Source organism: Scomber scombrus, chromosome 19, assembly GCF_963691925.1.
Source record: "Scomber scombrus chromosome 19, fScoSco1.1, whole genome shotgun sequence".
NCBI lineage: Eukaryota > Metazoa > Chordata > Actinopteri > Scombriformes > Scombridae > Scomber > Scomber scombrus.
In genome coordinates, this window is record NC_084988.1 from 14,356,927 (window position 1) to 14,368,756 (window position 11,830).

General features: G+C 39.4%; 1 protein-coding gene across 1 annotated transcript; it reads right to left on the reverse strand.

Moving 5' to 3' along the window:
- Window positions 1–256: 256 nt before the first annotated feature.
- On the reverse strand, window positions 257–11,324 carry itpka (inositol-trisphosphate 3-kinase A). Its single transcript, XM_062440158.1, has 7 exons — window positions 10,682–11,324; window positions 5,971–6,067; window positions 5,368–5,581; window positions 4,018–4,222; window positions 2,927–3,028; window positions 2,365–2,436; window positions 257–1,348 (listed from the first exon to the last, which is right to left on the reverse strand). The coding sequence occupies exons 1-7, from the start codon at window positions 11,099–11,101 to the stop codon at window positions 1,082–1,084; spliced, it is 1,377 nt and encodes a 458-aa protein (XP_062296142.1). The 5' UTR covers window positions 11,102–11,324; the 3' UTR covers window positions 257–1,081.
- Window positions 11,325–11,830: the final 506 nt, after the last annotated feature.

Sequence of the window (11,830 nt, forward strand, 5' to 3'; positions counted from 1 at the left end):
ATTTTTTTTCACATTGAAACGTTTTGTTTCTGTATTCTTTATGTAGCTTAGGGTGTTACGCCTCAACCAAAAGTGCAAAGACATTCTATGCAATATGCTGTCTTTTACACTTTCATCTAACCTAACTGTGCCCCAAATAAATCAACATATATATTGACCTCTTTTGTGTGAGTTCGTTGTAGAAAATAAAATCAAGTGTCCTGGCTAACATGTTAAGATCCCACAATAGTGTTTTACTACTGAAAATTAAAGAAACCATTTTTTCCATTTTTAATTCCACACATATTTTCATTCATGTCATTTGCACAACACCTCTGACATGTTGCTTCTGAGCTACAATTATGAACCAGTCCAAATAAATGTACTCTAACAAACAGAGCAGCATCTATATCCAATAAGTTTTACCACAGCACACGAAATCACTACATATGTTTGATTAAAGGAATAAAATCAGTGAACAAAATACAAATTGATATACAGTGAAAGACAGTTTGTCAAAACAGCGACATGGATGATCGACTCGAATAGTTATGCAGTATAGAGAACTATAATAACAGTGTGTTTCATGTTGTAGTACTGTGACAGGGGTGTGAGCCAGTCAGTTTCATACTGAACAGAAACTTTACTATACTCACAGATGTAACAAGCTTGAGTGTTGCAAGCTGTGATTTGTAATTGCTCATTTTTTCCTTGTTTTAATTCAGATTTCATGGGCGTTTCCTTCACGTTACATCTCATCCCTGAAACTGAAATGCAGAATCCCTACACTTTCACTTCTTCTCATTTTACAGGAAGTTGAATTAGTGTCAGTTAATTTGCTCAGTCATTCAGTAACTAGCGGGCTCCTCTCTGTTCAGTGTCCATTATTTCAGTTCAGTATCAGATATTTTCACTTGTGGCTTGAAACGGTAAAACCAAAACTCTGGGTTCTGTTCACTTTGTTAGCTTCATGGAGCTCTTTTTGAACTACACAAAACCTCTTTTTAACATTGCTCACAGAGCACCCAAAGCATATGTGAAACCTTTCTGTGGTGTCCATTAAAATAGTCTGAGTTCCTTTCACGTATCTACAAGTCAAAGGTCACTGACCATCTGTTTCCGTACTTTGGCTAATACTAACTGAGCAAAAAGTTTCTTCGCTGCTCCCTTCACTGCTTACAGATTTCAGTGTGTGGATGAGGTTCTCCAGCCCCCACAGGTAACCGTCTTCCCGATTGCCCTCCTGCCAGGGAATATCATGGTTTAACGTCTGGCCCTCTGGTAATGCCGTGGTCTTGCCAAAGTCAATAATCCAGACCTGTGCATTGCCAGTGTGGTCATGGATGAAAAGGAGAGAGCTGCCAATGACCTAAAGAAAATGAGACGAGTTAAATATGGATCTTTCTTCTTCTTCTCTCCAGCTATCAACCCATATATACAAACGAGTGATAAGATGGGTGCTTTCGGACCAGAGGAACTTTTTTATACATCTAATAACTGTTGGACAAACTATTCCCTTTTTATGGTGTCTGCACTGCAAGCTAACCCTAACCCTTACATTTTATAAAGGACATGCCTTACTGGAAATGATGATCTCCCCCCAATTCTCCTCCATAGAGAACTGCATGTCACTGCGCCAATATAAAGGGCTGCCCCAAAGACTTTGGATTGGTTCTGCAATGCAGGTTTTTTTTTAACTGTCTAATTGTTTCCACCTAGATTTAACAACAACCTGGGGACATTGTTCTCACTTTCTATGACCAAAGCATTTAGAGACTGACCTGTGAGTCTACCGCACTGCAGGAACTGGGAACTATCATTGTTATTAGAACGCCATTTCGAGGGACTTTTAAGCTCCTACTTAAGGGTAGGTTCTCTCCCAGCAAAAGAGGAACCTTAATTGACGTATGTTTGTTTATTAATCAAAGACATGAGCCAATGCAGCAGCACCAGCAACTGCCATTTTTATATACTTACATAGACATATACATACTTTTGTCTCCTTTCAAAACACTTTATTATCATGAAACCTTCGACACACAACAAACATACAGCTCCAATCAAGGCTTTCTCTATCTTGTTGATTTATCTTGCACAGAAGTAATGTTGCTATACCAACTGCCGGCCTGCTTACGTCACTTTAGCATTCCTATTGGGGGTGCAAATGCAAACGGAAGCCCTTGAGGGTATGTAGTTCTCGAGGGGGCTCCCCAGTGGGTAGTCCCTCTCAGGGAGTCCCCAGAACTGTTTGGTCCAAAAGCACATAATGTACAGAAAAAAAACCTGACCTGAAACCCGGCTCAATACCTTACTGTTCTAAATAATTTTACTGTTTATTTTTTCTTTAACCTGTCACCCATCTGAATTGTATATCAGTTATCTTACCTCATGTTGCTTGAAGAACTCTGACATTTTCAAGGCCTGCTGGATCTCTGTCAGTCTCCTCAGGTAGGACTTCTGTGTTATAAGGGGGGAAAAAACATGTATAATAAAATACTAACATCACCTGAACTTTAAAGCCTTTATTTACTTTCAAATAGCATTTAAACTGAAGCTACAATACACTAATAAAGATGTAACATCACAAGGTTTAGACAGTGTATATTTGCGAACGTCTCATCATAATAGAAAACTCAAACAGTATTACACTGTATATATTTGCTTTGTGACGTGCAGTTTGCTTATGCAGTCAAAACACCTTGAAGCTGTTTTCATTTATAATTAGACTGGCTTCAATTATTTGCAAATGTGAACACAGAATAAACTAAATAATAATATAAGTGTGCACAGATGTGAGACCAAACTGATCTGGCATGTTTGTGTAGCCTTTAGGATAATAACTGCAAGTTTGCTCTGTATGTATGCACAGCACAATGTGTTTTTTGTTTGTCCATACATGCACGAGTGTGTACTGTGTGGGTACAGAAGATGACTGACTGCCACGTACTATGATGTTGAAGTTCCCTCCAACAAAGTCTCTGAACACCAGGATGACATCCTGCTTTGATCTGGTTTTCTTGAAGTCAGTTCGACATGTGCCGTCACATTTCTAAAGAGAAGAAAGGGACTGGATGACAAGATCGCACAATAAAATGACTTTAAACCAGGTCACTTACTTAAGTTTTGTGTATATACTGTATTTCTTATCACATACAATATATTTTAGCATGTATTTTGTGATTCTGCAGCACAGTCTAAGACATAGGCAGACTCTGTACCTCTGATTCAACTGCATTTGTATATATTATTTAAACATGCAATGATACATTTGGCCACTTGGGAGCAGTACAACAATCTGTAAACAAAATATTGATATATAATCACCTAATAAAATTATTTACACATCCAGTACACACATAGAAACATCAGCATTAATTTGGAGCTGTCTTTCAGGCCATAGACACAATTTTATTTCAATACTCATTCTCCATTTAACTCAGTTTTAGCCTCTACCAACTCCTCAGGGAAAAATATCTGTTTTTGGCCAATTGCTACACTGTCTTCACCAGTTAGACCCTTAATCTGTGGCTTTCACAGATCTTTTGCACTAAAAACCACTGGCTGCTGCAGCCAGAAATGACAGATGAGAGCTGTGAGACTGAGTCAAAAGAGTAAAGCTGCTGGCAAAAAAACAAAACAATAAGCTGGAGGACATTAACACTTTAAGGGAACTGGAGCACAGGGTCATACATATCAGTAGGTTGTAACCTGTATCAACTTTACACAGTAATTTAACCCACTGTTAAACAAAAGTTATTGAGTAGAGCAGCTTTAATTCACAACAATGGTTTGCTAAATGCACATGCTGTTTTTTGGCAATATATTTTTCCACTTTGCTTGCATGTGCAATTCTACTTTTTTATTGCTTTGTTAACTGTGCAAGTGTGTTTTCATTCATATTTAATGTCAACCCAAAAATCTTCCACTCATAAACCAGCTTTCCTTGGTTTATACTATACTATACTATGTTATACTATAATCATGCTGTTAATGACACGTTTATTGTGGGTAAGTGGCCTATATTCTGTCTCCCTCTACCTTGATCCCTTCTATCCTGAATCCCAGGGTATTGGTGGAGCTCATTGACTCCCTCCACTGCATGTAGCGAGGTTTGGTGACGCCACATTGGGAATGTTCCTGGGGAGTCGGCCCTTCGCTGTCTACCTCCACCATCTTTTTGTACAGGTCCTCTCTCGGCTTGGGCCGTTCCCGCGCTCGCACCAGCTCCTCCTCCAAGTAGGTCCTGAAACAGAAGAAGGATGGCTAAACCCTTCAGATGCAGGAGCAGTATTTTTACAGCATGCATTTAAATAAATAAGAATGGCTGTTTACTTTCAGGGTTTTTCTTGTATTCACACCACCCAGTTAAGATGCAAAATACATAGTCAACAGACTCATGTTGTTCTTTTTATGAGGCCAAAGTAAACTTCAGTTTATTTTATAAATGGTGCTTTGTTAACAATATAAAAAGCACTTTTTGGTACAAAATCAACATTTTCTTTGGCTGAACTAAGAACCATAGTTGAAGGAAGAGAAGACATAACTAGTGCCTCGAGATGCCATTAATGAACTGCACAGCTTACAGCAAACACTCTGTATAAGAATTCAGTTCTGTTGGTGAACAGTAGTTCAGAACATGCACATTCACACTTGGCTTATTCATACTAGGCAGTTATGGACTAACATGAAAATTTCAGTTTCAGTTTGTGAGCTGCACTTCCTCTGTGCTGAAGAGGGAAGCTAAGAGGAGACTCCAGTGTGCAGCGTTTAACTGTGCGAAAGTCTGATTGTGTGTTTGTGCAAGTTAGCGGTTTTGCAGCTTTGTGGTTAAGAGTGTTTTTGACAAAGGGGAGTCTCCAGGGACACCCTGAGTGTGTGAATGTGTGTGAGTGTGTGTGTGTGTAGCCTCGGAAATACGGGCATAGGTTAGACAAATAAAGTCATTTGTTTATGTGTGTTTTATCATGTGTGTGTGAGTTTTGTGCATATGTGCATATGCATTTGTGTCTGCTCACATGACACAGTGAGGCACCCCGCCCGCTGTGGCAGGAAGCCAAGCATATAGCCTGCAGTTACAACAGGTGTTCCCTTGTAGAGCAAAAATGCTTTAGACAGCACGCACTGTCACCAGACTGCACATGTCTCAATAATCCATTTCAACAGAATAACAGCATTTAACATTAACATAAACAGCAAACACATAAACAAGGAAATTGTTGTTTCCTGACATGATCATTTTAAATTTCCACTTAGTGTAGAAGAAATAAAAAACAAAGAAATGTCCCTTAAGAAACATGCATGGACACATTATGGAACTAATCAAAATACATACATAAAAATATAAATGATTATTTAGTAGAAGTAAATAAATGTCATGTCCTTCCTTACCTTATTCCCATCTTGCAGTCCATGACACTGGGAAGGTCAAAATTCGCTAACAGGTCAGTCATATGAAGGAAAGACTCTCCGTCTTTCTCCACAACACCATGGTAACCAGGTACAAATGAGAGCAGTGCGTCACCCTTCAGCTTCTCAAAACACTGCATCTCATTTTCTGAGAACTTCTTCAGAATAGTGCCCTCATCTGCCGCTTTGAAGTTACCTGAGATGAGATGAAGGTCATACTGTACACTAGGTTTCAAGCAATCATGAGCACGAGGCATGAGGAAATGAGGATTTGAGGGAAAGTTTGGCCCAAACTTCCAGGAACTTTCTTCTTTCGAATCAAGCAGTGTTGGAAAAAAAGAAAATACAGGCCAAGGTTCAAGCATAGATGACAGCAAACATCCATCCTGCTTAACTGTTTTTTAATGCCTGGGGCCCGATCTGTGACCCTCTCTGAGATACGACAAAAATCCCACAACACAACCAAAACAAATATTTTACCTTATGTTAAAGTCTGCATACTAAATACTCACAGTAGAGGCAGCAGGCAAAACAGGACATTAGATTTAATCACAAGAAGCATGTGATGATCTGAATATGTCATACCTTTATGCCCGGCAAGCTGCACCCAGTTTAGTTTTCTCCTCTGCGTAGCACTGAAGGGCCAGTGGACGAGTGTCTTTAACTTCCACCATGGCTTGCTCTGTTGAAGACAAGAATACAAACAGATTTAAATACAATACAACAGATGAAATTCAATTATGTAATTCTTTTCAATTGTAAGGTACTAAAATGAAGCATTGTTTCAAGTTTTTGGTCTATCTGTATGTCCCTGTTCGCATGAATTTTCGGATAACAGGAAGAGGTAGTGTGGGTCGCTGACCTAGGTCCATCTGATACTGTCTGAATAGAAATCTGATTACATCAGCAATTCTACCCAGTAAATCTGATGCCAGGGTTTGATTTTCCACTGTGTGAAACCTCTGATCTGGGTCAGCTAAATGCCATTTCTGTTGAAACTCCTATCTGCACTCAACATCTCTATTCAGCATCTCCAGTCTGATGCGATGGTGGGCTCATCTTTGATTCAAAATTAGAAATCTAACCCTATTTAACACTAGGACCATCATTTTGATGTTTTCTGGTAACAAAGGAAAGATCCTGCTTTTATATTCAAGTAGGATTGACAATTCCGCACTCTCAAATTGACATAATTTACAGACAAATCAGATTTTGATTTGATGCCAAATAATCCAAAGCGACAATGCCAATGTTTTTGGCTTCTCAGCTCTCTCTTGGAGTCATATGTTTGTTTGAAGCAAACCGAAGTCTGCACTGAATCCTGAACAAAGAGCAAATATGACTAAGGGAGTGAATTATCTTTTCTTGCCAGAAATGTTTATTTTTCATGGTTGTTTGTGCAAGGACTCCTCTCTCCCACACTTTTTCCCTTAATTCTCTCTCTCTTTCTCTTACCACACACACAGAAAAACACAGTAACAGCTTGCATATTTTCACAGAGACACAGTAATGCTTCACACTTATGGGGAACTGCCAGTTTTATTCCCTCCCATAAAAAAATGATTTAATCTAAAATAATGCATATTTAAACTCTGTGATTTTTATACAATCAGCTCAAATGCAAAATAAACCAAATAAACTAATTCCCAGGCATTGGAAATCCAAACCAGTGCATGTTCTTAGATCCTATCTCTAGGTGCTGGGGAGGTCATTTTATTCTGAACGCTGTGATTGAAACAGGAAATGAAACAGGGACTCTTGTGTTAGTGAACAGTCAGCTCATGTGTGAGAGTGTCGCAGTTCATCATTCACACTAATAGCAGAACTCTGAAACAGCCAGGCAAGTCTCTCTTAAATGTCAGGCGATATGCTTCACTTACTGCTTCTTGTTTACTGATAATATCACACTGTGTCAGACGTCCACACAGTGAAAATGATTGGCTTATTATTTAATGCAAGCAAATATGGAGAAGCACATATCAACTACAACTTGAGTGCATTTTGACTGAAATACAGCAGACTAAGAGGGAATGGAAACTAACATGTCAACAACACGTCAACATAACAACCCCGCAGCTCTCTGGACAATATTTAAAACATTGACCACGCTGTCGTGGACAGCCTTGATGATAGAAACCAAAAGGCTTTGTATTGATGACACTTAAATAATACTGGTTTCATTCAAGATAGAACTGGAAATAACAGGACACACATTCAAAAAGAACTAGAGCTGCAAAGATTAGTTGAATAATCTGCAATTATTTTGATAATAGATTGTTTTGAGTCATTTTTTTATGAAAAAATTGCCAAATTGTTCCAGCTTCTTAAATGTGAATATTTTCTGGTTTCTTTAGTTCTCTATGATAGTGATTATCTTTGGGTTGTGGACTGTTGGTCAGGACAAAACAAGACATTTTAGGTTACATCTTACACTTCGGAAAAGAGCGATTGACATTTTTTGCCATTTTCTGACATTTTAAAGATCAAACAACTAATCAATTAATTGAGGAAATAATTAACATATTAATTTATAATGAAATGAATTGTTAGTTGCATTCCTAAAAAGAGCTGAATTATTTGAGGAGCCAATATGTTTGCCTTTTTTGTTTGTTTCTTCAGCAGTGTACACCCCCTCTCTCTAGTTCTGCCACAAACACTTTCTATCTGACACCTGCCCTGACAAGTTGACACAAAACTATGCAGGTCTGAGCATTCAGAGCAGCCAACAGCAACAAAATTAGCAATACATTTCCTGGGAATGATTACAACAACGCTGACATGCTGACATGACTCAAGCGGGTTTCGTTGGCCAGCTAGCCCACACCTTCCACATGCAGCTGTATTGTTATCTTGAAGCGCTAATGGATAAACCAGAGCAACATTTAGCTAATTAACCCTGCTGCAAAGATGAGCCTGTTTGTCTGTTTTGAATCTTCATTTGAAAAAAACCCACTGTCTACAAGGAATTTTATCTGTATCAGTTGTGCTTTAAAGCGTGTACTACTACAGGCTGAGTACTGATGCACAAGTTTTTCTAACTTCCTGAAGTGGTTCTTTATTAAATGTCAAAGGCCAAGGCACAAATTGGCAACTGACCACAAAAAAACGTTATTACACAATGATATGTGTATCGTGTGTGTGGGCTGATGTGTAGGCTGAGCACCAAAGTGGCTATTTTCGGAGGTGACCTTATCAACGTATTTCCATTTTAAGTTACAATGTCCTAAAATAAAGTAGCTAAAAGAGCTTCCACTTATGAAAGCATTCACACTGAGCCTCCGTTGATTAGACAATGTTACATTCAGCTACACTAAACTCTCCTTCACATGAACACACAGGCTTAAAAAGCAGTGTGATCAGTCTGTTTGAAAGAGCGACAGCTACAGATCTTGTATGTTGACAGCAAAGATTCAAAGCCGAGTCAAAGTCAACTTTATTGTGAATTCTGCCACATGTACAAGACATATAGAGGATCGAAATGATGTACTAAAACACCACAACAAGGGTTTAAAAACAAAAAATACTACAGGAAGTAAAACATTTTACAAGTTAAACTTTAGTTAAGCTTGAGTTCAGGGGGGACAATAACGAGACACAGACCAAGAACAAAAAAAACTAATAATAACAAGCATAGTGCAAATAAGATAAATCGTGCAAGATAGAGCCGAAGATGTAAAATGAATATGCCATCCACTGGATCTATAATTAGCAGCAGTTTGTGGTGTTCTGGTAGAGAAAGTGAAGTGAAAAGACCATAAACACGAAGAGAAGTGATAAGGCCATAAACACACACACACACAAACACAAAATGACATCCAGAGACAGCCTAATGTGGTGACAGTGTAGACAAAAGGCAGATTAGCAGCAGATGTTGTTGACTAGAGGGCAAAAACACTGAGGTGACTCACTACAATCACACTTCCTCACAATTCATGTGAAAAGATCTTTTTAAAGCTCAAAAACTGCAGAAATGTGTTTTTTTTTCTATTTTAATAGAAACAAATATCATCAATTGAACAGTGCTACTTGAATGCACATGTGAGCATGTTCTGTCAGACCCAGACTTGTCCGCCACGAGAAAAGATTTATCAGCCAAGAATGTCGAAGGCAAACACATTTCCACCTTCAGCATCTATTGAACTAAAGGAAAGTCATTCAACACAAGTGTGTGTGCTGAAGGAGGGACGCATAGTGTTTAAGGGCAGACTTACAGTTCCAAAATCTCAAATTCAATGACTTGTTGAGATGCAACAGATGCCTTTCTATTACTGTTAAGTCATGCACAAAATATGCACATTATCAACTGTGCAAAAAATGACACAAAAATGATTATTGATATAACAGATGGCCCAAGGAATACTAAAAAGGCACTATTTGTATTATTGTAGTCATTCAATCATTATTGACAGTGTTTAATTTGTCATATATACACAATGTGGCCAGTAATTTGAAGGAAGATGAAGGTTTTCCAGCTTTTTCATGTTGGTTTCCAGTTATTGCAACAGCCGGGATCATTAAGGTGATGTGAAAGACTTTGATAACCCATTAAACATATGGAGAGATAATGTGATTTCAATGAGCACAATCAAATTACCTGAAGATTATCCTGCACTCTCTGGCCTGGAGCTTGTCAAATGTTTCTTTTTCTTTCTTTCTTTCTTTTTTTTTTTTTTTTTTTTTTTTTTACATAATCTCATAAGTCTGATCACAAGATCTGACAACTGAAATTTCCCAGATCTCAAAGCAACATGAGCACAGAAGAGATACACAGTGGGGGGAAAAAACCCTCTGAAATGTAGAAGTGACTTATCCCCCAGGAGAAGTATTTACTGGAGCACTCACTTCTTACTTTGAAATCATCAAACTTTGCACAACTACTAACACTGTTATCCCCTTGTAATTGGCCCTTCTCTGAAAGCGATCCCTGTGGTCTCTTGCAAGGAAGTTGTTTGCTGACTGTTGTTTATGTGCTACTTTCCTTCTGTTTATTGATTCCAAAGCATCAGCTATTAATGTAAATGGCTTATTATAGATAATGCAGATTTGCAAAGATGCGCAGGAGGTTGAGAACCACTGCCAATTTGAGCTGTTGTTGTTTTAGTCCTGTATAACACAGCAGAAGGTATAGGCAAAGGAGAGTGTATTGAATTATTCTACACATTTTGAAAGATACAATAAACGAAACCAGCCTAAAGGTGTTCCCATTGAAACCCTGTCTATGACACCTGAAAATCAACTTTGAGAAGCACTAATTGCCTTCTTGCATTATATGTTGGTGTCTTTGTAGTTCACTGACCTCTCCAGTGTCCACCAGATGCTCCAAAGTGACGATGCCTTTACTTTTGCTCTCGTTGTCACTCAGTAAGTCATCCTCGGACTCCACTACAGAGGAGCCTGTAGAGGAGATGGAAGAGTTGGACAGTTTCCTGCGCAGGCTGCCGTCCACTGCATCATCCCAGTCCTCCTGCTGCATTTCTCGGGAGGAGCCGCCTCCCTCCGGGGTGATGGTGACCTGTGGTACCCGGCGCTCGTCCATCACCGTCGGCGCACCACTTGCAGACGAAGGGGCAAGTTGAGCGGCTTTCTCAATGAGCTCATCGCAGATCTTGGTTGACTTCCCGGCTGGTCTTCGCTCTAAACGAGACCCTTCGATGTTTACAACAGTCCCAGGGAGCCCGAGGTCCTTGGAAGTCTTCCTCCTGCACTCTTTGGGCATTGGAGCCCTGAATCCGCCGTGAGAGCGCACGATGAGACGCACAACGCAGCTTCACTTTGAGCTGGGGAGCTTTCAGATCAGATCATTTCACTTCCAGAGAGTTCAGACCCAGCCCGTCGGAAGTTTAAGTATTCAGTCGGCACTTCCTGGTTGTTTCTTTTCCGAGATTTCTCACCTAAAAAGCCTCCGTCTGTCTCTCTGCACCGTGCGTGCTGTCTGTTAGGGGAACCCCTCTCTGATGGTGGTGGCGTGGCTCGAGCGTCTGCAGCGCGGTTTTGCTGTGTACACACGTACGAGCACGCGTCGACGCACGCGTTCACAACTGTGCAAGGTTTATTATCTTCCGCATTGACTTTCTCGCTTCCCGCATGAACTAGATGGCAGTTTTTGAAATGTAGTTGAAGAAGAGATCTGGCACCAAAATGACTTTAAGTAGAACTTAAAAGTGGTGAAGATGTTCAACCCACTAAAATGTATGTTATTCAAATTTGCTGTGAGTTTATTCAAGAAGCAAGGTTTCGGTCAGTGCCTGTGCATGCTGTGTCTATAAACTCATTGCTGATACTGTTCGGGAAATACATCAAAAATAAAATATTTGAACATTAAACTATGAGATGGTTGACGTTCCTGTGTTGTTATACTGCTGAAGGACATCTCCAGATGAAGTCAGCCTTCAGAGCAAAGATAGTGTGAAACTAGATGTGGAAAAAAAAAACTAAAGAAAAAAAC